This window comes from Macrobrachium rosenbergii, chromosome 25, assembly GCF_040412425.1.
Source record: "Macrobrachium rosenbergii isolate ZJJX-2024 chromosome 25, ASM4041242v1, whole genome shotgun sequence".
Classification (NCBI taxonomy): Eukaryota; Metazoa; Arthropoda; class Malacostraca; order Decapoda; family Palaemonidae; genus Macrobrachium; species Macrobrachium rosenbergii.
Genome location: NC_089765.1, coordinates 44,992,314 through 45,018,046, shown reverse-complemented (window position 1 = coordinate 45,018,046; position 25,733 = coordinate 44,992,314). Strand labels below are relative to the sequence as shown.

Sequence of the window (25,733 nt, the reverse complement as noted above, 5' to 3'; positions counted from 1 at the left end):
AGAGTACCCCTACCTGTCCTGCCAGTAAGACCAGCAGGAGAGGTGGACTGTGAGCGATAATCAACCGAAGGAGATTACTGCCACACGGGGGAAGGAGAGCGCTAGTGCCGTGGCAAAGCGCTTTCCTGGGAAGAGCAGAAAGTCCACTCAAACAGTGCCAAGAACCCAATTCGGAAAAACCGAGCGGGGACGAGCCACACACCGAACGGAGCCGATCACGTGAACACGATCCAAGGGTGGTATGCGGTGGACTGGGAGGCAGCAGATCGAGCCAAGCAGAGCCAAGTCGAGCTGAGCAGAGCCAGTCTCGCAAGCGCGACCAGGGGCTGGGTGGGGCGAGCAAGCCGAGCCAATAGTGCAAACACAATCAGAACTGGAGAGGGCAGAACTCTTCTGCCATGAACTATTGCTAGTTTCCCAAACTCTAAACTCCTCTGAGGCCGAGGCCCCTCGAGAAGAAAGTTCAAAGGGGAATTGTTGTGTCTGCTATCCTGCATGCTCGAACCCTAAGGTTCAAGACACAGGGATGAATCCCGGCCAAGCAACCACAGCAGCTGGCGGGCAGTATCAAGACACCTGGCGTCTCGGCACCCAGACACCTGGCATCTCGATTCTCGGCAGCCAGACACTTGGCGTCTCGATTCTCGGCACCCAGACACCTGGGTGTCTTGGCACTTTCTCTCGTCCTGTGTCTCTCGTCAGGAGAGCGCTCGTGATTCATAGGATTTGAGCAACCCACGAGACTCCCAAAAATCGGGAGTGGCTGCTTTCAGTTTCCTAGGAGATCAAAACGAGCCAGGCACAGAACCAGTCTTAGACGCAGACTTCTAAGACTGGCAACAAGGACGTGGCCTAGAGAGGCCGCGAGAGCCACTCTCGCAGGACCCCACAGGAGAATGCAAATCAGTTCCTGCCATAGGGCAGGAACAGCCAACGAGAGAAATTTGTCTCCCAGAAGAGAGTCAGTCCCTTAGAAGTCCCGCAGGACTCCCAAAGGGAATCTTTTCCCTGCTTCTTCGGTGTTCGAACTGATAGGATTGAGACACCAGACTGGGAACCCGACCAAGCACTGGCAAGCACTCAGGGAGCGCTTGTGGTGCTGGCAGGAAGAGCTGAGACACCTGGGTGCCTTGGCCCTCTCTCTTGCACTGCTCCTGAACTGGGCGGGGGAGAGTACTCTCCAGACCAGATCGGGATACTCGATATTCCATAGAATCTCGAGCACTCGGAGCAGCTCACGGGATACTTGATATTCCATAGAATCTCGAGCACTCGGAGCAGCTCACGAACGAGCACCCGAAGCAGCCCCTGTCTTAGAGGCAGAACCTCTAGGACAGGGAACAGGATTGCAAAACAAGGTCTGTGCGCCCGCGGCTCCCGAAACACAAAACCCAGTGGTATGCGAATTGGTTTCCTAACCCGAAGGTTAGGAAGAGCCAACAAGAGACCCACTGCCTCCCTGGAAGGAGGCAGTCTGCCTCCTTGGAAGTAGGCAGTCCCTAGACGTCCTTGGAAGTAGGCAGTCCCTAGACGTCCAAGGGCATCAAGGGGAAAGAAGCAGCCTTCCTCCCCTTCGGCCGACGGAGGTCTGTCCAGTTCCCGGGAACCCCTTGAAACTTGGGAGAGGAAGAGAAGAGGCAGCAGAAGATGAAATCGAAGATAAGTTGAAGAAGACGTCAGCTACTTCCACAGGGCGACTTCCTTCACCTTCACTCCGACATCTACAGGATGGTGGACACAAAACATTGTAACCTCCAGGGCAGCTAGGCAGGAACACAACGGAAGCGGCAGATACACCAGAGGCAGTCAGTGCCGAGGCATACATGAAGGCCAGCAATGACAGCGATCGATCCACATCAGTGGGAACAGAGTTGGAACAATCTTGACGTGGAACTATGTCATTCCAACTAAGTAATGTGGTCGATCCTGAAGCAATACTAAATGAACATTGGGACTCCTTCAAGCAAGATATCCCTGAGATATCCAGCCAACTCCTCTCGCTACGAGGGAAACTGCCCTACACAGCGAGAGGAGACCACTTAGAAGCAGTTGCCTGACCGCCCGCGCCGCCCCCCTCCTCACGGTCTTCACCCAATGAGTGAGCAAAGAAGGCGAAGGAGAGAGATCTCTACTGAAGGAGAGATAAGGAAGAATTTACAGGGAGAGAGAAGGAAGGAAGGGAGTCCACCAAGGGTGCCATGGAAGCGGAACTTATCGACGACGCCCGCAACCTCCACCCCTACAACTCTATAGTGCAGGCGGTGAAAACAATACACAGCATAAGTAGGAAAGAAGTAGTCATGCCCTTGTACACAGAGGATGGGAGCCCAAGAAAGGAAGCGAACTTTTACGTCCTGATCAATGTAGGGGAGAGCAGATATTATGTCCCAACTAATATCTCCGAACGTACAGTACAGGGGATCGCCTTCAGTATCTAAATAAAGGGCTACTGGAAGAGAAGCATTACCACTCGGTTACGCCCCTCTAAATACGCCCTTGGCCGTCAAACCCAAGACACAGACACAGGGGAACAACGGCTTATGCAAGGTTATCACAAATTGTGGGTTTGTATTAATAAATATCAAACACACAATATATACACAAAAATACAGAAAGATCCCACCGGGATAATAAAGAGCTTAATAACAGTCAGGCAAAGAGATCCGAAACCACATTTGCACCACGTGATGGCCGAAAGCAAACTGGAATGTTTACATCCGGGCGGTAGTTACTGCCTAACCACCTTGTTCAGGAGTTTAACGGCCGTGTCCAGCTTTGCCGTAAGTAATTCCTAATGTAAAGGACCAACGGTTTGTATATCGTGTTGGAACAATCTTGAGCACTCGGAGAGGCTCGCGAACAAGCGCCCGAAGCAGCCCCCGTCTTAGAGGCGGAACCTCCAGGAGTGGGAACAGGATTGCAAACCGAGGTCTGCGAGCCCTCGGATCCTGACACACAAAACCCAGGAGTATGCGAATCGGTTTCCTAACCCGAAGGTAAGGAAGAGCCTATGAGAGACCCACTGCCTCCTCAGAAGGAGGCAGTCCCTAGACATCCAAGGGCATCAAGGGGAAAGAGGCAGCCTTTCTCTCCTTCGGCTGAAGGAGGTCTGTCCGGTTCCTGGGAAAGGAAGAGGCAGAAGACGAAATCAAAGATAAGTAGAGGGAGACCCCTCTCACTACGAGGGGAGCTGCCCTATGCAGCGAGAGGAGGCCCCTTCCCCTTGGAAGAGGTTGCCCAAACGCCCATGGCCCCCCCAGAAGTCTTCGCTCGACGAGCAAGCAAAGAGGGTTTAGGAGAGACAAGGAAGAACCTACAAGGAGAAAGAAGGAAGGACGGGAGGCCACCAAGGACGCCGTGGAAGAGGAACTTGCCGATGACAGCCACAATCTCGCCCCTGCAACTTTCTATAGCGCAGGCAGTGAAAACAACACTCAGCACAAGTAGAAAGGAAGTAGTCATGCCCTTGTACACGGAGGGCAGGAGCCTAAGATGGGAAGCAAACCCTTACGTCCCAATCAATGTAGGGGAGAGAAGATATTACGTTCCAATCTAATGTCTCTGAATGTACAAGGGAATGCCTTCAGTATCTAAATAAAGGGCTACTGGAAGAGAAGCATTACCACTTGGTTACGCCCCTCTAAATATGCCCTTGGCTGTCAAACCCAAGACACAGACACATGGGAACGACGGCTTCTGCAAGGTTATCACAAATCATGGGTTTGTACTAATAAATATCAAACACACGCAATATATATACAAAAATACACAAAGATCCCACGGGGATAATAAAGAGCTTAACGACATTTAGGCAAAGAGATCCAAAAATATGTCTGCAATGCATTACGGCCAAAAGCAAACTGGAATGTTTACATCTGGGCAGGCGGATATTCCCGTCTACCTGGTAGTAGTTACTGCCTAACCACCTTGTTTAAGAGTTTAACAGCTGTGTTCAGGTTCGTCATAATTAATTCCTAATGTAAAGGACCGACAGTTCGTATATCGTGTCGGAAGAATTTACAACTTCTAAAGTAGACAGCCAAAAATTTCCCTATTCTGGCTGAAACTAAAATAATTATCAGGGTAATTCTAAGCCCGCTGTCCGTGGTGAGCTAGACTGTGGAAATTGGCGTTTTTCTATGTTATTTTACTTGCTTTACAAGAATTTAAAGTAATATTTAGTCGGCCGGTTGTAACTAAACTGTAATTGACCTTTGAAGACTGCACGACTTGAATTACCTAACGTAGGGTAGGTCTAAGCCGGCATTCCGCGGCAAGGTCCCCCCCCTCCATAGCTAATACGGCAAAACTGTAACCAGTGCACACCTCTATGGTACGTTATGTTGTTATTTTTAGGGGTGTTTACTGGTTACAATTTTGCCGTATTAGCTATGGAGGGGTGGGGGGCTTGCCGCGGAATGCCTGCTTAGACCCACCCCGCGTTAGGCAATTCAAGTCGCGTAGTCTTCAAAGGTCAATGACAGTTTAGTTACAGCCGGCCGACAAAATATTACTTTAAATTCTTGTAAAGCAAGTAAAATAACATAGGAAAACATCAATTGCCATAGTCTAGCTCATCGCAGACAGCCGGTTTAGAATTACCATTATCAGGTCTAATGACACACAATCATAATACAACTACTACAAGATAATGGGATTTGTCCATTAGGATATTCATCTTATAGTAACCGATTCAATTAACCTGACCGCCACAGCCTAGGCTACTTGTGAATGTTGAGACATTTTCAGTATAAAATTATTAAGCCCTAGCCTACTCTATCCACTGTGCATGCATGCGTTTACTCTCAAAGTTTTCAAGTTTGTTGGAACAAAGGGATCGGGCTCTAACACTAGCCTACCTCTGAATAGAAGCTTAGTCCATATTTCCAATGCTAAGTGCTGATGGGTAAAGGAGGCGGCAAAGGGTCCATCCCCACGTCCAGGTCAGGGGATGGCGCCTTAGCCTAAGTGAGGTTAAGAACTTAAGGTCATGACGCGGCATTCTAGGAAAGTTTAGGTTTGTTTTCGTCTGCGGAACCTGTGCCAAGTCTAGTATGAGTGTGCATACCAGCTCAAGCCTAGATTTTGTCCTTCAACTGACCTGCTTACAACTCACATTTGGGCCTAGTTTAGGCGCTAGGATATCCTACCCTGAACCAAGCTGGATTTCGTCATTTTTGGTATCTAAAACTTACTTAAAGTATCCAGCTGTTGTAACAGCCATGGCTGAAGTCTTCCTAAGTCCGCAAACTTGGCATTTCGCGTTTCGTCGGTCACAAGCTCCGACATCGTAAGATGTAAATTTCTTACAACATGAGAAAGGGAAATATTCAATATATCTACTACAGACACGCCGTAATGTTTACATCTTGAGTGTCCATGTAAGTGAGTTTGGTAGAAATGTTATTTAGTATTGCTTCTTACTTTTTGCTCTATTTCCGGAATATTTATTTTCATTGATAAGGTAATAAAACAGTTAATTAAAATTAATAAATAATAATATTATGTAAATTATTATTTTTTACTTATTTTTTCTAGTTTTTTTATGAATAAGTAAAAGACACATTATCTGTTGTTCTACTCTGTATGATGGCAACTTTACCGCAAAGACAAGCATGTGAACAATCGTTTCTTGCCCAATTAGCGAAACTAAATGGAAATTATGATTAGCTGTGAACCTTTCATCTAGTAAACCTTACTAAACTTGACTAAATCATTTAGTTTCTTAGGAAAAATACGTGGTATTAATCAGAAGCGCGGCTGATTTGAAGTCACGCCTGCGTATACAAAAACGTCATTCATATTGCCATTTATCCATTATCTCGGCCTTTAGTACAAACTACTTGCGTGTTGCATTGTATTATAATACATATATTCTGTTAATTTTCCTTACAATCCGTTATACTTCATCATTCTGACTATCAAAATTTAGTACGACATGTTCTAATCAATATTATAAATGATAACTGGCACCTGCAAAGGATTCCCCTCACACGTCCCCCTCAGGCTTCATCATTCTTTACAGTTTACCATGAACGGCGAAGAAAGTAGTAGCTAGAATGTGATATCACGATATAAAGGATTAGTATCGGCTATTTTGCTGGATTAGGGACTTCGATTGGCAATTCCTCACAAGGCTGACATGATGGTAAGATCTGTTTTTTTATAATTTCCAACCACATCGTTTCCGCTATGTAGGTATGCTGTGATTCTGTATTTTCTAGACATTCTTGAGATCTGGCTACTTCGTTGCTCTCAACGTCTTGAGTTGTACAGTTAACAGATGACTACAGACAAGATTTTACAGTCAACTGTGTTCTTTGGTTAGTGTTCACGCTGAAATGCGGGTATTGGGTAGTTGGTTATTCTCCTAAGAAGATGCCACTGACATTCTTGCCACTATCTTGAAACCCTTTATTATTGTTTTTTTTATAATTTGAAATAAGATTCTTATATTCTGCCGTATTCACATTTAAGTGGGTGTCATTGATAAAGTATATCTTTTAGTAGCAGTTTTATTAGATGAATACCATATAAATGAAATATAAGCAAATTCATCGCAGTCCATCATACCGTATGAATTATCATCTCCTTGGAAGTCACTGTGTTGCCAGATGTAGCGTTATTTATGTATATATTTTAGTGGCAGTTGGTACTGGGTGTCTGTTCCGTTAAGTTCGTGTCGTTTCTTGTGGTTTTTGTTTCTCATTTGTGGTGAAATTCGATTAAATTAAAAGTTTGTTTTGACTGAAGTACAGTTAATACGCTAATATTGTTGGTGTCATTTGTTTTGTTGGACAGTGATTGTTTTTAAGAAGTTTTTTAATGTTTCATCACAAGAAGTTACGAAGTTAGTGTTTACTTAGTAGGCTACAACGCATTGAAAAAAAAGTAAGACATTTCTCCATTTTTATTTCACTTGTCTCATTGACAAGTGACTAAATAGGACTGTTAAACTGGTGTGACCATATGGTCAGTAGTGTGTAGTTTTGTAAAATGTTTAACGAGAATAGGCACGTCACGTTATTTCAAATTCATTGAAGTGGGCGTAATAGGTTAACCATTGCATTTTTAACGTCTTTTAGATTGCGTGTAGCTGCCTTCTCTTACAAATGTAACAATATAAGAAGTTTCATGCATTTATAAACTTTAGTGCCGTTTATACAATAATATATCCACACACCCCGACGTCTGTTTAAAATCTAAGTGGCCACTTGAAACTGCTTATGAACTGCGAATTAATTAGGTATGGCCAGGAAAGCGATGGTGTTAAGATATTGCCACTTTTTTCATCCTCAGATAATACAGATCAAGAGTTTTATAAATTTCATCATGTTATTATAAGGTTAATAAAGAATGCAGGCTTACCCATACGTACTCTTTTAGAATGCCAGAAGAACGGAAAGCCGGGTTTCACAAACAGAAATTTTACTCTCTCTCTCTCTCTCTCTCTCTCTCTCTCTCTCTCTCTCTCTCTCTCTCTCTCTCTCTCTCTCTATATATATATATATATATATATATATATATATATATATATATATATATATATATATATAATGTATTATGTATGTACTAAGAAATCCCAAAAGTATGAGTGTGATTTTGTTATTAGCTGAAGCCACTGGGAAAGTTCAAAATGAAACGACAGAGTGCCAAGTACGTTCGTAATTTTTAACACATCCTCGGGGCACAAAGTAATACAGAGCACAAAACGAATGAGCAAGAAAGCTCTCGTAAAAGTAAAGCGAAGAAAAAAAATATTAAAATATGTATAATTAGGCCATTGCAAATAGAAACAATGTTCGCCCAGATCACTTAACTACTTAATACCCAAACAAGTCCAAATAAGGAAAGGAATTGCCTAATGACCGCAGTATATACAAAAATGAATTATAAAAAGCTGACATGTCGACCAGTTTATAAAACATCTGACTTCATAATAAAAGAAACAGCGACACGTAATATTAAAATAACTGAACGAATAATAAGAAATACATAAAAAGAAAAATGACAAGTAGTACACAAAATTAAAGGTTAATTTTAAAACTCTTCACTGTTTTATCTATAAGACTGTCCAATTTGTACACACCAGGGCTAAAATTTGAAAATTTTCTGTAATACGTCTGTATATAAGCAGATTCACTTATATTCCTGCTAATATAATCATTACAAAATACAATTTCTTTTGCTTCTGTCCAATCAATAGCGTGGTGAAAATTACTGAGATGAATAAAAAGGGCACTAGAATATTGTCCTGTTCTAACCGAATTTTTATGTTGGTTTATTCTAGTAGACAATTCTTTTCCAGTTTGGCCAGTATATTTCTTGCCACAACTTTTACAAGGAATGGTATAAAGGCAGCAGGTAGACGAAAATGGGGGATTCTTTATAAGCAAGTTCCGTACTGTATTTGAGCTTTTAAAAATTAACTTTACATCAAAATATCTAAGTAACTTGGGTAATCCATAAAAATTCCTGTGGTAAGGTAAATTACCAACATATTCAGGCTTGAAAAAGGTTGTCTAACCCCATTTGTATAAAAAGTACCATGGCCATTTTTAATGCCTTGTCCATAAAAAATCTTTGGCTATTGAAGTTTCACACCAATGTCACATATTTTGCTTGTCTCTTCATCTAAAAACTCAGAATTGCAAATTCTTAAGGCTCTCAAAAACATCGAAGAAAAAATAGATAATTTTACTTCACTATGTGCTCTCAGTAATAATGAACATATGAGCATATATTTGTAGGTTTGCAATATACGTTGAATTTAAAATTACGGATGTGTCTATAGACTTGTACATCTAAAACTAGTAGCATTGACTCTCTTTCCTATTCAACTGTAAATTTAATTGAGGGAACCAGATTATTCAGTTAAAATCTAAAAATTCTCCAATGTTTGCATTTACAGGCCAAATACAGAAAATATCATCCGCATATCGATACCATACAGAACCAGTCAGTAAAATACTGGGTAACATTCTAAGTTTCTAACTTTTAAAAACTCCAGTAAAAATTACTAAGCAACGGAGATAGTGGATTCCCCATTGACATACCAATTTTTTTTTTAACTATTTTCTATTAAATGTAAATTTACAGTCCTTAGTGCAAAGCCTAATCAAGTCAGCTATTACATTTGAAGGAAGGCAAGTCATATTTAGGCAATTCCTCCGATAAGAAATTTAATAAATCATCAACGGGAACTTTCTTAAATAACGAGACAATATCGAAACTGACAATTTTGAACTCAAATGTTACATTAACATTGCAACGTTTGTCTACAAAATCAACACAATTAATATTACACTGTGATATTATTGTACTAACAACCGGCAGAAGTACCTGGACATTTTATAAGACGCAGAACCTACTGAACTTATGATAGGCTTAATGGGGTTATTTGGCTTATGGGTCTTAAGTAGGCCGTACATATATGGGGAACTAGCGCATAGTAATTATGAATAAAGAGGACCATATAACGAAAAGTTCAGATTTGTTAAGTGATCTTATTACTTATGACGAGCTACGTGATAACCCGTCAACGTTAGTGAATAGTAGTTTTAATAAAAAGCTGAAATGTATCTTGAGGGGCGGCGGAGGGAAGAGTTAATTAAGCAATTTACTATCAAGTGCGCTAGTGTACCATATATGTACTGCCTAGCCAAGACCCATAAGCCAAATAACCCATTAGGCCTATTATAAGTTCAGTAGGTTCTGTGTCTTAGAAATTGTCCAAGTGGCTAGTCCAGGTACTTCTGCCGGTTGGTGATACAATATCACAGTGTAATATTATAGGAAAATAAAATAGTGAAGAGTTTTAAAATTATCCTTATAATTTTGTATACTACTTGTCATTTTCCTTTTTATGTATTTCTTATTGTTCGTTCAGTTATTTTGATATTAATAATTGTCGTTGTTTCTTTTATTGGTGATGTCTTATCTATATTGTTATTTCTGTTATTATTGTTACATTTCTAATTGTGAATTCAGTTGTTCTATAAACTGGTCGACAAGTAGTCAGCTTTTTATCATTCATTCTGTATGTAATGTGGCCATTAGGCAATTTCTTTCCTTATTTTGACTTTTGGGGTATTAAGTAGTTAAGTGATGTGGACGAACATTGTTTCTGTTTGTAGTGGCCTAATTATACATATTTTGATTTTTTTTTCTTCACTTCACTTTTGTGAGAGCTTTCTTGCTCATTCGTTTTGTGCTCTGTATTACTTCTTCCCCGAAGATGTATTAAAATACACGAAAGTACGTGGCACGTTGTTGTACATCCCCGCCTTCCAGTGCCATTAGCAACCTTAATAGTGAATACCAGGTCCGGGTGAGCAGATTTAAATAAAATTTGTCAGTATATTTATTTGACGAATATTTGTCTCTTATACCAGCGTAACTTTTTTATATTCACAAATAGTATATAAGCCACAAGTAACGTTTTAATATACAATTCACTACAGTAATTAGATATTAACTTCTCTTGCGTGGGATGCATTTCATAGCAAACGAGGAGACAAATTTAAACCTATTTCTGAGAAAGTTCATCGTTTATGTAGTTACCTAATAAACTTTTAAAAAATTAATTTCATCCAAATGAACACTCATACAAAAAGACAATATAGTTGACTTAGGCTAAACTACCTGTACTGTCTTTGTTATGATGTTTATGGCTCATGGAAAGACGTGAGTACAAACGATGTGAGATTCTTTCCCCGCCATTATTAGAGTGCGTGCTCCGGGAGTCCTTGCAGATTCGCGGTCAGTAATTTTCGTTCCTTGTTATCAAAAGGGGTCTGGTTTAATTTTTCTCCCCTGTGATGTTGGGTCATCTTCTGTACGTTGGTTGTATGGCAGCGTCATATTTTTTGTACAGAGTCTTTCAGTATTGAGTTTGGTTTCGTGTTGTGGATGTTTGGTGATTTTGTGGTCCGTGGTTTTTTCTGTTTTCTTGCTTTTCTCATAATATTTCATTTGAAACGTCTCGTAATAGTATTTATGTGTATGTATATATAGCGTGTGTATTTTACCCATAAAGAACGAAAATAATACAAAAGCCATATATTTTGACAGACAGTATTTTACCCTTGACAAAGACACTTTTTAAGTGATATGCAGGTGTGGGAAAACTACTATGGTACTACTGTACTAGAAATACTAGCGGTCGCGTAATGAAAAGGGCCAATCTTTCTTAGTTTTGCCATAATTAGCTGCCTCATAGCTCGAATCTGGTGGCCAGATCAGCTGAAATACAGGATACTCTATGGAGAATGAGCGTAGAAATTTACTCGCCCGCGAAATGCGTTCATATTGTTAGAATCCTATCTTCGTACGGACAATTACTCTTGAAAAAACAACTTGGTTTTACTTCAGTTTATGCTGTTTACAGTATTTCCATGCAATAACAGTAATGAAATTTATGTCGGGTAGCCTAGCAGATCCGTCTAACAAAAATTAATAGAGTTTAAACGGTATGTAAGGTATGGATGGTTCTGAGAGCTTTGGGTATTTGTACATTTGAGGGATACACGTCACACCATCAAAATTTGAGTAGGGTAACTTTTTTTTCTCTTCTAAATCATCTGCCAATACTAGGGATTGCCAGATGTGAACTTAAGAGATTGTACGGTACTGGAAACTGGTCTCAGGGGTGAGTTCATTTTAAGACCCATTCACAAGCAAATGATCCAGATATATATATATATATATATATATATATATATATATATATATATATATATATATATATATATGTGTGTGTGTGTGTGTGTGTGTGTGTGTATATATACACACAGACATATAAAAGCCCTTACCCCTAATAATGAGAGGCCCTAGAGGAAATCAAAACAGGTCACTGCTACATTCATGATTTAACCAAGGAAGGATTAACTTGTTTTTAAAAAAATCCACAACATTAACTGCTTCAGGTGCCTACACAAACTAATTCAGGAGTGTCAAATCACCCTCCACTCTCTCCAGACTTCAAGACATCAAGGCCCTTTATTTCCAATTCTTGGAATGCTTGTTCACCCGTCTATAATCCTACGTTTTCCCTGCTTGACTAGACCATCCCATAACAACAATAATTCCTCTTTTTTCTGTAGCTGTTATGCATTCCTGTTCATTACGTGTGCGCCTACTGTACACACGCGGTTTATGTTGCTCCCTCCATAGTTTTAGTTTTCTGTAAAAGAAAACTGTCTGTCCACACTGTTTTCTGCCCTCTCCCAGATCTTAAAAACTACCAAGGCTAGAGGGCTGCAAATTGGTATGTTGATCATCCATCCTCCAATCATCAAACATACCAAACTGCAGCCCTCTAGCCTTAGTAGTTTTTATTTTATTTAAGGTTAAATTTAGCCATAATCATGCATCTGGGAACAATATAGGACAGGCCACCACCGGGCCATGCTTAAAGTTTCATAAGCCGCAGCTCATACAGCATTATACCGAGACCACCGAAAGATAGATCTATCTTCGGTGGCCTTGATTATACACTGTAGTGGCTGTACAGAAAACTCAATTGCACTGAAGAAATTTTGGCGCATTTTTTACTTTTTTTTTATCAATTTCAGTTTTGGAAATGACCTTTTTGTTTTTGCTAGGGTCACTGGATCTGTTAAGTATTTGCATTGTATTGTACAAATGCCAGGATGGCTTAATTTTTGAGAATCATTGCCTCTTATTAACAAACGAATCTCTCCTTTAACATCCCTTATATGGCCAAGATTTTCTTTAAACGAACCAAAAATAAAGCACTTGTGATAGAAAGAGTGGAGACATTCTTAGGAAACCTTATGAAAAATTTTCCTTTATTCCTACACGAATACAAATCATCAGTCTTCACATAGGAACTACCTTCAGCTCGAGCTGGAGCAGTCTGTTCTACGCATCAAGGTTGTTCGGTAGTTGAACTACCAGTGGGTGGGGCGAGGGTAACCCTCACCACCTCCCTTCACTGAGTTGAGCAACAACCACTTGCCTTATAGCCTTTGTCAAGAGCAGACGCATTCCTTCGCCTTCCTCTGCCTGAGTGTTTGCCAGTTGTTCTCTCTGTACTTCATCCTGGTTTTTTCCCTGCTTGTTGTGCTTTGCGTATATTGTGATATCTGTGCTTATATTCTTGGCTCTTTATCATGCAAACCCAAGAATCTTCTAAGTCTAAACCCTGCGTTTGCATGGGTGTTGGGAAGCAGCGATGTAACTGCTTCCTCTCATCCTTGGATGTAGACCTACACACCATTTGCATGAAATGTCGCAAATGCTTGTGCTCTATGACTGATCTTTGTTCTGAGTGTCATGTTTGGTCCCTGGAGCAATGGATGCGGTTCTCTGGAAAGAGGAAATCCAGGAAGGCTACCCACCCGTCCTCGGAGGAATATTCTCCTCCAAGGACGCCAGGTAGCTCCTTGTTTCCCCTTGGCTGCTACCTCTTCTAGGGGAGAGGTACTACCCCACGTTCCTGTTGCTTCAGCAATGGGTGGTTCGAGTGGGAGGGTGGAGGTGATCATGATCTCTCGAGGACTTCCTCCTTTTCCTCGGGAGACCATTCCCCCCTGGGCAAAGGTAGGCAGCCCCTACTAACCCATCTTTTACAGGTTCTGGGAGAGATCAAGAAGACTTTTCAAGATCTTAGGAACCTCTGGCCATCCCTAGGTCTTCCTGGGGAGCCATCGGTGCAGGGCTTGATTGTGCACATTAGTGCCTCCAATCTGCCTCCCATCTGCCTCCCATCTCCACTGTGTCAGTAACTGGAACTATGGTTTCAGTTACGGGATCCAGGATTACCACAACTAAAAGTAAGTATAGCTTAGTTTTACCAGACCACTGAGCTGATTAACAGCTCTCCTAGGGCTGGCCCGAAGGATTACACTTATTTTACGTGGCTAAGAACCAATTGGTTACTTAGCAACGGGACCTACAGCTTATTGTGGAATCCGAACCACATTATAGCGAGAAATTAATTTCTATCACCAGAAATAAATTCCTCTAACTCTTCATCAGCCGGCGGCGGGAATCGAACTCCGGCCCATCGAATGACGGTCTGAAGCTCAACCAACTCGGCCAACAAAAGACAACTACTTTCATGGTGCCTTTGGTTAGTCATTCTGTTCCACCAACGTCGATGCGCCCTCTGATGATTCCCAATGCCAAGGAACTTCTTCTAGACAATTGTTGAAGAGGTACAAACGTGACTGCAAGAGGATGTCAAAGAACGGACTCCGTTTGCCTTTTCATCATCAGTATCTTCTTCTCCACCTACCTTCGCCTCCTCCCCTTCTCTTTCTAAGGGTCTCGTTATGTGGACAGACCCAAGAAAGGAAAAAGTGGCTGTTCTCGACCATAAGAAGGCCTGTTGTCCTCTCACAATGTGTCTTCTATGGAAGAAGCACGAGGATCTCTCTACGGCTCTCCCTTGTCCCTGGCCAGGGAACCCGGGTTCCATGTATCCCTGGACACCCAAGGCACGGAAGCAGCATGTGCTCGGATCAGCCATGATGTGGCTTCCACAAGCCAAGTCCGTGTATATGGATCACTCATGTACACTGGCACCTTTAAAGGCACCTCTACCAGACAACAGACGTCTCTCATGTCTGGTAAAGAACCTTCTTCTGCGTGGGGCTCCAAAGTTCCAACCTGGAGGCTCATCTCCATCATGGACTCCCATGTAACAGCATCGTCTGTGGCATACTTCCATACCCCAGATGATCCGTGTACACGGGTCTCCCCGACCCGTGCCACTGAAAGTTCTTCCTCCCGGGTTCCAACGGACCCTTGCAGCTACAGTGAGCATCAATGTCCCTGGACCAGGAGGCAGCCTATAGAGATAGAGTGTGGGTGTGCAGCGTGTAGGCGCTGCCCTGACCCCTGAATCTCTGATGACCTGGGACGTGGCTCCCACAAGCAGCTCCTTGGCTGGTCAGAGGACTGGGTCCCATGAGAGCGATGCCGACTGTAGAGTCTGCACGCCAGACAGAGCATGGAGGATGTCCCCCTTTCATTCTTCTTTGCGCTTAGAGGCCTCAGGCTCGAAGAAGAGACCAGCACATTATTGGGACATTCTACGCTCTCGCCCAAGAGTGTGCAATTGTTCTCCTGGGGGCAGTTCCCACTTACGTTAGCATGAGCGGATTTACTCTCCTCGGGATAGCTTCCATGCACGTTTGCGAGAATGTGTGCGCTCTCCCAGGGACAACCAGCATTCACCTTCGTGTGACAGGAGCTCTCCCAGACCCATGCATCAATCATCACCGTGGGTTGACATTCATTTACAGCCTCCTTCTCCTGCAAAGACTTCAGCCTCCGGCAGGTCTGCAAAGGGTGTTAGGCCCCTCTCACCTGTCCCTTCAACCTCCTGGGGGTATACTGGGAAACAGGGGAAGGACAGGACTTGGGTTGGTAATCAGGATTTGGCCTTCTATCACAGCCCTTCGTACACCCCCAGTTCAGTCTTAGGATCGGAACAGATGTTTGCTCGGGTATCAGAGGGGACATGGGGGTTCTGAGGAGGGTCTCTCAGCTGCAGAGAGAGCAACTCAAGAGGACCACAACTTGGAAGGGCCGAAGGGTCCTCTCCCAAAGGACGCTGACACCCCCAAGCTGCAGAGGTCCTGCGTTGAGATTGTTAAACTGATTCATCGGTACAACAATCTCGGGGAAGAGACCTTGGCTGCTGATGAGGTTGTTCCTTTGGGCCTTGAAGCACTGGTCGGACCCTGCGAGGAATCCTCACCATCAATCAAGCTGCCATTGTTGAAGCTTGCCAAGTTTGTCCTGGGTCAGGTGAGTTCTCTCATCTCTGGGAGGGAGAACTCACTTAGGGCCAGCCACTCACTCAAACTGCTTCCTCCACCTCTCCCTCATCAGAATAACTTCTACAAGCCCTTGGAGAGGTCAATTCTGACGGCACAGGTTGACCCGAACTTAGTTTGTCTCGGTCCAGGTCTGTCGCTGGGGCAGCTCCATGCAGAGGGCATCTCCCTCTCACACCAGGAGTCGGCGACCTTGGAAATGATTGCCTAGGCAACGTTGTAGTGACTCACAAATTTTTGTAAAGGATTTTCAGGAGTTTTATATTTTTCGTATGATTTTTTTTTTTGTTGCTAATGTGTCACTATTTCCTTCCACTACTAACTGTTATTTGTTTCTTCTCCACAGATGTAGACGCTTGCCATTCAGGTAAGCTTCTTAATGGTGAGCTTCGTAAGTGATTTTCCTAATTAATATCTTGACTGAGAGCTTCCCAAGAGTAAATAATAATCTTTAAACGTAGAACATGTGAGAACAAATTAATGGTGCCCAAGCATTGTTCCATAATAAAGTGAATGAACCTTTAAACAAACTTTAGAAATGTTTGTCTTACAATGAGATGCTTGTGAATAGACATTTTAGTGAAGATTGTAGCAATGATTGACTTAATTCTCATTGTTATACTTTGTACCTCTTGCCAGGAAGGGTGAAAACCAGCATCTTTTGTACCTGCTGAACACATCTCAGTCAATAATGATGGAATATAGTTTCTGTTAGGCATGTTGAGTCCTTATTTTTTGTTTGTGTAAAGTCTGTTATGATTCTCCAGACGATTAAAGTAAAACATTTTTGGAAATAGCATGGTTGTAGTGCCACAACATTGTCTATTTTGATTGAGTTTATCAAATGTTATAGATAAATGCTCGCTAACTTTTGTCTTTTGTATAATAAAGAACTTTCTTTTTACAGAAGGATTTCACTGGCAAAATAATCCGCCCCTATATTAAAATAAGTTTTTTTTAGAGAAAATACATTTCTTTTCCACTTTAATATTCATGGCGTAACTACCACAAGAGCAAACCACATTTTACCTGAGAGTAATGCAATTCTCTCCATCAAGACTGAGCAAACCTTGTTTGTGTGCTTACTCAAAAATTCTAGAGACTTTTGGACCAGCTTAATCCTGAATTAACCCAGAATATAGTGGGTTGATTCAGGATTAAGCCGGTCCAAGAGTCCTCTAGAATTTTTGAATCGGCTCACAAACAAGGTTTGTTCGGTCTTGGTGGAGAGAATTGCATTACTCTCAGGGAAAATGCGGTTTGCTCTTGTGGTAGTTATGCCATGAATATTAGTGGAAAAGAAATGTATTTTCTCTAAAAAAACTTATTTTATTATAGGGGCGGATTATTTGCCAGTGAAATCTTTCTGTAAAAAGAAAGTTCTTTATTATACAAAAGACAAAAGTTAGTGAGCATTTATCTAGAACACTTGATAAACTCAATCAAAATAGACAATGTTGTGGCACTACAACCATGCTATTTCGAAAAATGTTTTACTTTAATTGTCTGGAGAATCATAACAGACTTTACACAGACCAAAAAATAAGGACTCAACGTGCCTAACAGAAACTATATTCCATCATTAATGACTGAAATGTGTTCCCAGGACAAAACTACTGATGTCAAATGTGGGCCAGGGGTACAAAGTATAACCATGAGAATTAAGTCAATCACTGCTACAATCTTCACTAAAATACCTATTCACAAGCACCTCATTGTAAGACAAATATCTCTAAAGTTTGTTTAAAGGTTCATTCACTTTAATATGGAACAACGCTTTGGGCACCATTAACTTGTTCTCACACATTCTACGTTTCAAGATTATTGGTTACTTTTGGGAAGCTCTCGGTCAAGATATTAATTAGGAAAATCACTTACGAAGCTCACCATTAAGAAGCTTACTTGAATGGCAAGCATCTACATCTGTGGGGATGAAACAAATAACAGTAAGTAGTGGAAGGAAATAGTGACACATTAGCAACAAAAATAAAAAATCATACAAAAATAAAAACTGCCTGAAAATTCCTGTTCCAAAATTTGTGAGTTAGCACAGCGTTTCAAGCACATATCTTGGCTGGACCATTGGTCCACCACTGTAGTCAGGTGATCACTTCCTCTTGAATCTCACACCAACGAGGAAGTGGCTAACCAGAACAGACTGTTCCTGTCTGGAGGTAGGACTGTCACCTACCTGACCCACCAGACAGCTAACCTGTGGGCAAACCTGACACTTAAAAGGAGAGATGCAGTTCTCTCCAATGTCTTCCCAAGTTTGTTGGTCCTGAGTCAGTCTTCTGACCCTGAGGAATGCACCATTGCTGGGTTCCACTTCCCTCTTTGATAGAGAGCAAGTGAATGCCATGGTGGATCATCGGAGAGCGGATGACAATGACCATCTCATCCACCGTGCAATGGCAAAGACCTCCAGGCCTTTGTCTTCCACTGCAGCCCGATCTTCTGGTCAGGCTGGCCCTTCCTCTATGGGTCCTAGGAAACCCCAGAATCGTAAGGTCTCTCATAGGAAAACCCATCCTTCTTCTGCCCCTGTCAGGAAGGGTGCAAACCAGCATCCCTTTAAGTCATCTGCCCAGCCAGGTAGAGGGTGAGGAAGAAGGGAGGAGAACGCTGCCACTGGTGGGGGAGTGCCTGTCAAGACATTGGGCAACACGGCAGTGACTGGGAGCAGAGACCTGGGTAGTAAATGTTCTTCGGGCAGGCTATTTACTATCCTTTGAGTTTTCTCCACCTCTCACCAATGTTCCGGTACATCTACAGACATATGTTCCCAGCTCGCCGAAGGACCTCGTTCTACGGGATGAAGTGCAGGCAATGCTGAAGAAAGGCGCTGTGAAATTCGTGACAGATCTGTTTCCAGGCTTTTACAGCAGGATCTTTCTCATTGAGAAAGCATCGGGGTTGGAGACCAGTCATAGACTTATCTGCCCTGAACTGATTCATTCGCCAGACTCATTTCAAGATGGAAACGGCATGGTCAGTGATCACGGCCATCAGGGAGTCCGACTCCATGCTTAGGGTGGATCTTCTGTCCCTTCCCATTCCTCTCTTGGAAGAAGTGAGACAGGACTTAGCACTTTCACATCAACATCCTGGAGCTCAAGGCAGCCTTTCTAGCTCTCCAAGAAGTAATGGGGCACTCCATGTACTGATGAGCGACAATACCGCAGTAGTGGCATATGTTAACAAGCAAGGGGGACTAGTGTCTCTTCAGCTTTATCAGTTGACGGTGCAAGTGTATAAGTGGGCAATAACACACTCGGTGGAGTTGTCAACCAGATACATCCCAGGCAAAAAGAATGTAGCGGCAGACAAACTCAGCCATCAGGGTCAAGTGATAGGGACAGAATGGTCCCTACCCCCAGATGTCGTGGAGAGATTGTTCAACCTTTGGGGATGGCCGGTGATAAACCTCTTCGCAACCCAGCACAACAGGAAGTTGCTGTGTTCTGCTCCGTTGTCCCAGACCCTTGGGCTGCAGTGGACAACATCTTTCAACACCCTTGGGACAATCTTTTCCTCTGTTCTGCCTTATTCGTCAGCTGATCAACACGAATCTCAGAATGACCGGACCTGCTAGCTCAACTATTTGAGGCACCGAGAGAAATTCCACCATGGCACAACCTCCTTTGCCAACCCTACTTAGAGAGGTTCCACCAGTCTGTAGAGTCGCTATCCCTTCACGGTTGGAGACTATCTGGAGTTTCCTGCGAGCTAGAGGCTTATCTCACCGAACAGCGTCAGAGATGTCTGGATATCTTCGGAAATCCTCTGTAGACATCTACCAAGGGAAATGGGCCATCTTCTGTGGTTGGTGTCTTGGGAGGGATTTCTTTCCAGTTGGAGCTACTATTCAGCAGGTAGCAGACTTTCTCATCTTCCTTTGCTGAGAGAATTATCTCTCTGTCTCAGCAATTAAGGGCTACAGAGCCGCCCTGGGCCTAGTCCTACGTCTAAAGTACTTAGATATCTTTTCCTCATGGGAGATCTCCATGCTGATGAGAAGCTTCAAAAAGTCTTGCCCTCTCAGGGAACTCAGGTCCCCTGAGTAAGATGTAACTCTCTTCCTTTGAAGCCTGACTCGTACACCTTATAAGCCTCTACGAGAGTCGTCAGACAGGATCTGACCCTCAAGAGTACCACATTTCCAAAAGGAGATCATTGAAGGAGAAATACAAAAAATGGATAGACAAGGAATAATAGAACATCAAAATCCCCATGGTCTTTCCTACTTTTCCTAGTTCCAAAAAAAGATAAAACTTACAGAGTAGTGGTAAACTTCAGAAAGTTAAACAAGATAACTGAAAATGGCCCTTATGCAGTGCCGCCTACGAGAGACCTTATCACAACTATCGGATCCAAGAAATACTTTACCACAGTAGATTTGTTGCAAGGATTTTTACAAATTCCTTTAGACAAGGAAAGTAAACCATTAACTGCCTTTAGTGCAAGGAACAGTAGATATCAATATGTGAGAATGCCTTTTGGTCTGAAAGTCAAGCCCAGTAACCTTTGTGGGGCTAATGGATAAGATTTTTGCTGATTTATGTACATTGCTATATAGACGATTTGGTAATAGCAACAGATACAATTGAAGAAAACATAAAACTGGTGAGAGAAGTACTAAAGAGACTGAGGAAGGCAAATCTAAAATTGAAATTAAAAAATGCAATTTCCTTAGAAGGAAAATAGACTACCTGGGACACACATTAAGCAAAAAGGGCGTGAAAGTAAACGACTTAAAGATTAAGTCAATCAAAGAGTATCCTACAACTGACTGTAGGAAGGATGCGAAGTCATTTTTGGGATTAGCGGGTTTTTACCGCAGGTATATAAAGAATTTTGCAACAATATCCGCTCCGCTGACGGGGTTATTAAAAGAACACGTGTCATTCGTGTGGAAAACAAAGCAGCAAGAAGCATTTGATGAACTGAAGGAAAGGTTGACGCATTCTCCCATACTTAGTTTCCCAGACTTCAGTAAAGAATTCTTTTTAGCTACAGATGCAAGTCGCACTGGTTTAGGAGCATGCTTAATTAACCGTCTCGCGCTTACGGGGGTTCCTATAGCGCTACCCGGTACGCGACTTATTCCGTGGAAGGAAAAGTGGGGCTCGCGCGGAAAAGTTTCTTTGTAAAAATCGATACGTCCAAACTATAACTGATATAGGCTTCTGGTTTGTTTTATGATGTCGGCAAATGCTTGAATTTTTCGTAAAGCAATCAGAAAATCTTTGCAAGGCTTAGAATTAATAATAATAAAAAGACGTGATAAACGTGAAATTTTTAAGGAAAATCGTAGATATTTTTTTGAAATCATGAAAAATATAATAATTATGTTTAGGGAGTTTATTTTATGCGTAGATTGTGTGGAAATGTTCGAACTTTCAGGTGGAAGCAATCATTTTGCTATAAATGTTTTTGCTAATTAGCTGTTACCGATTACAAAATGCTAATTTTTTACGGAGTGCAGTTTTCAGATTTTCCAACCTACTTATGTTGACGTTTCGTATGATACCTAAGTAAGGAATAAAGATAGAGAAAAAAAGTAAAGGTGGCATTAGAAAGTTGAATAAATTTTCTATAAAACGCACAAAAGAAAGATATATGTATTGTTAGAATAAAATTGAGCAATTGTCGTTAGATTACGGACAATCTTTTTTTTTTCCTAAGAAAATATACGGCAATGATTATCATATAGAAATGTTGATATTTACACATTTTGCTGTTCAGCACGACAAAGTACAAAGAATGGCCGTTCGAATGATATATAATACATGCACATTGAAGTTATTTACAGGTGCACAAACATGCATACAAAAAATTATCTACGCATGCATAAATTCCGGCCGAACTACGGCGTTCAACGCTTAGCCTATATACGAGTATATACGCTGGCATTTTTCGTAATTACTCGGTAATAAATAATGCTTTCCATAGCAGTGAAAACTGCTATGGAAAGCTGAATAAATTTCATATATATATATATATATATTATATATATATATATGTATGTATATATATATATGTATGTATATATATATATATATATATATATATATATATATATATATATATATATATATATATATATATATATATATATATATATATATATATATATATATATATTACCTAAAATCAGTAGGTGTTCCCAGTAAATAACTGAGCAATTGAAACTCAAAGACGTAAGTTTTTTTTTTTCCACGTAAAGTCAATTGTTCTCTAAAGATTGTTATATAGAAACGTTGTTATTTTTACATTTTGCCGTTCAGCACGATAAAGTACAAAGAATGGCCGTTCGAATGATATATAATACATGCACATTGAAGTTATTTACAGATGCACAAACAGGCATACAAAAAATTGTTCACGCACTTGTAAACCCTAGGCCGAACTACGCGGCTCAACTGGGTTCTCGAGTGCTTACATTTACGCTTACATTTTTCGCAATTACTAGGTAATGAATAACGCTAAGAAAAAAATGAAAATTGCATTGGAAAGTTGAATAAATTTTCTATAAATAGCCCACGTGAAAGCAATAAGTGTTCCCAGAAAAAAATTGAGCAATTGAAGCTGAAAGACGGAAATGTTGTTGAAAGACAGAAATATACGTAAAAAAAAGTATATTCTTCACTATTTATCGTATGGAAAAACACTTAAAATATTATTCAAAATACTCAACAATCACTTGCACAAACGCAGATAAATGACGACAAAGCAAAAAAAAAACATGAGAGCTCTAAAAAGACGAGCTGAACGCGGTCAAAACAGGAGGTGAAGTGCTCGAGTTAGGGGGGAGGACTGCAGCGCATGCGTGATACCTATCGGTTTCCTGCTTACGTTTCCTTGTAGGTCCAAGATCTGCCCACGCAATGGCGCAGTCCTCGTCTTCTTAGGATGATTTTTTTTTTTTTTTTTTGTGAATTTCCCCCGAAAATAACTCACGGATGACGCGGAAATCGCGTCATCGGAGTACTTACGGCAAAAAATTTATTGACGCGGTTTCGCGTCACCGGATCACCAGAGGGTTAATGCAAAGACATGATAACAAATATAATGCTATAGCATATTACAGTAGAAAGCTCAAGCCCACAGAAGTAAACTACTCGTTAACAGACTTAGAGTCTTTTGCCATAATAGACACTAAAGCACTTCAGGTATATCATATTTGGTATAAGATAACTGTCTTCACTGATCATTCAGCTGCAGTAGAAATGCTCAAGAATCCGAATTTTTTCAGACGTAGAGCTCGTTGGTTTATGACAGGCCAAGACTATGACATAGAGTTGAAATGTGTCCCAGGGAAGGCCAATAAAGTGGCAGACTGCTTGTCAAGGCATAGTACACAAGGTGATAGTGTAAACATGATAAGTCAAGAAGCAGAACAAGGTGAACCTATAGGCAATGATATAAATGTACTTACCATGCATATACAGAGGAGCTTTCATGGCAAAATTTCACAAGTGAACAAAAAAGTGATGAAGATTTAAAGATCTTCAATTTCGTAGAATATAAAAGAGAATTTATTCAAAAGGAACAAGCAGAATTAAGTAACAGAATTGGATGCCCCATGGACACGGTAAACGTCATAGATGACGTACTAATTTGGATATGTCATGACTATGACCCTTTGATCAATTTCTATGAGTGCTTCATAAAAGAATAGTACCAAAGAGTCTAAGAAATAAAGTCATTGAGTTAATGCATGATGATGTCATGAGAGCTCACCCAGAAAGGGATGAGACAGTTAGACTAGTTAAGAGATCCTACCATCAGAAAGGAACTTACAAGGATGTTAGTAATTATGTGAAGAGCTGTAATACTTGCAACAGTTACAAGGGAAGAACAGATAAGGAAGTACCTTTAGGGAAATATCCCGTCCTGCAGACTCCATTTGAAAGAGTAGCCATAGATCTTATCACTAACCTTCACACCACGAGTAAGGGGAGTAGAAATATATTAGTGTGTATTGACGTGCTCATTAGATATACAGAGTTAATACCATTAACTAGTAAAGGAACTAAAGAGTGTGCAATAGCTCTCTTTGTAGGTACTCTGCCCCACAGCTCATTACATCTGATAATGGCACTGAGTTCAATAACTCATTAGTTCAAGAAATTTGTGATGCATTCAAGGTAGAAAAGGTAATGATACAACCGTATCATCCAGCTAGTAATGGCTTAGTAGAAAAAAGTAACAGAAAGGTTCTAGATGCATTAAGGCATACAGTAGGACAGGATCCAGATTGGGATGTCAGTTTACCTATAGTCCAATTATCATACAAGCACTCAAGCAACACCCATAAAGGCTTTAATGGGATTTGAACCAAGATTACCATATGCATGGCTGAATCAGCCAATACAGCCTAATTACTCTGAAGACATTATGAAAATAAGAGTTGGGAATTTCAAGGTAATTCATAAGCAATTTTACACAAGAATTTAGAGGATGCTCAGAAGGTTATGATAGACAAGCATCAAGAAGGGTTGAAGCCAGTAGAGTACAATATTGGAGATGAAGTATATATCAAGAAGGAAGTAAGAAGTGGTATTAATTATAAGTTAGCCACTAAACTTACAGGACCATACAAGGTCATAGATGCACAAGAGACTAAGGTAAAGGTGAAGAAAATAAATAACCTAATACCTTCCACATATGCTGAACCATTAGAAGAATGAGGTTTTTGGATAAATAAAGACAAAGTCAAAAGAACTAAGGAAGTTAGAGGCAGAATTGATTGAAGAATTAGAAGAAGAAATTTCAGAAGAAAAAACTAGATATAACCTAAGAGATAGAAGAGTCACATTTCAGTAATGACGATGATAACAAACCCATCAATTCATCCTATGATTCCCTGTATTTGATTTCTTTATCGCTAAGTTTGCCTTCATTGGTTGACTTAGTAATGAAACCATTTTTTCATAACGTTGCAATTCTTACTTTGATTAGTTGGTTTTGTAGCAAAAGGATTTGGGGTTAATGCACAGTAACTTTGAATGTGCTTTTTCTTTAACTAAGGGGGAATACTTAGGAAGCAAGAAACGTAAAGTCTCTGAAATGTAACGTATTAAAGTCAGAAGGGTTAGCAGTCATTGTTAGGGAATTGCAACCTACTATCACTAATAGAAGAATAAGGCAGAAGGTTAAGACAGGTATTAAATGATTTCAACGAGAATCTCGTTTTCGAATCACAAATATGAATTTCAGTGTACTAATCATATAAATAAAAGGTAAAGGAATGAGAGAGAAAGTTTGTAAGATTTGTGAATACCTTAAGGATACTTCATCAAGGAGAAGTCTTGGCATAACCCATAACATATCAATATTGAAAGAAGTGCATGAACTAAGTGCTAACACTAGAAGCAGAAATAGTAATTACTTATTTTTCCATAGAACTAACACGTTTGCAATATTCATTACTTAGAGATACCTTAACTAGTGAAGACTTGCTAATTTGTTTTGCCAATTACAAAAATATTCATAAGTACTACTTTTACTTTCCCTACTCAAGTTGCCAGTCATACCTTTGAGTTAGACTTTAAAAATGTAGAAGTTTCTTATGCAAAAGGATGTTTATACTTACATAGATAAAGTCAAGTGAAATGCACACAAGTACGTTACACATTTGTTATACAATGTTTGAATACACCCAAGATACAAATAAGGACATTCATTTGTAGCAGCGAGCCCAACAAGAAATCCATGAAGAAAGGCCAAGAAATGAAGATTGCCACCGTTTGATTGTACAAATTAATTACTTATTAGAATTTAAAATCCACCTCACAGGCAGCTAGGCATGAGGGCTGAGTAAATCCAAATGTAATTTGGATAGATAACTGCTAATATTTCTTTGCTCTCTTATATATCATATATGATTGTTTTAATATTTAAAAGCCAGATTCG

The 25,733-nt window shown here is 40.8% G+C and overlaps 2 protein-coding genes across 6 annotated transcripts in view; one reads left to right on the top strand and one right to left on the bottom strand.

Moving 5' to 3' along the window:
• Positions 1 to 5,382, bottom strand: part of Dbp45A (putative ATP-dependent RNA helicase Dbp45A) — a 186,875-nt gene extending 181,493 nt beyond the window's left edge. For all 3 annotated transcript variants that reach the window (XM_067127554.1, XM_067127556.1, XM_067127555.1), the window contains exon 1: positions 5,196 to 5,382. In XM_067127554.1, the coding sequence (XP_066983655.1) occupies positions 5,196 to 5,289 (94 nt within the window). In that variant the 5' untranslated portion in view covers positions 5,290 to 5,382. The remainder of the gene's footprint in view (positions 1 to 5,195) is intronic.
• A 598-nt stretch (positions 5,383 to 5,980) lies between these two features.
• The window catches only part of LOC136852626 (uncharacterized), a 200,956-nt gene continuing 181,203 nt past the window's right edge, over positions 5,981 to 25,733 (top strand). Inside the window, exon 1 of one of the 3 annotated variants that reach the window (XM_067127549.1) lies at positions 5,981 to 6,148. The gene's annotated coding sequence lies outside the window, so the exon portion shown is untranslated. Of the gene's footprint in view, positions 6,149 to 6,641; positions 6,892 to 25,733 lie in introns of those variants that run through there. The other 2 variants (XM_067127551.1, XM_067127550.1) reach the window with 2 other exon arrangements.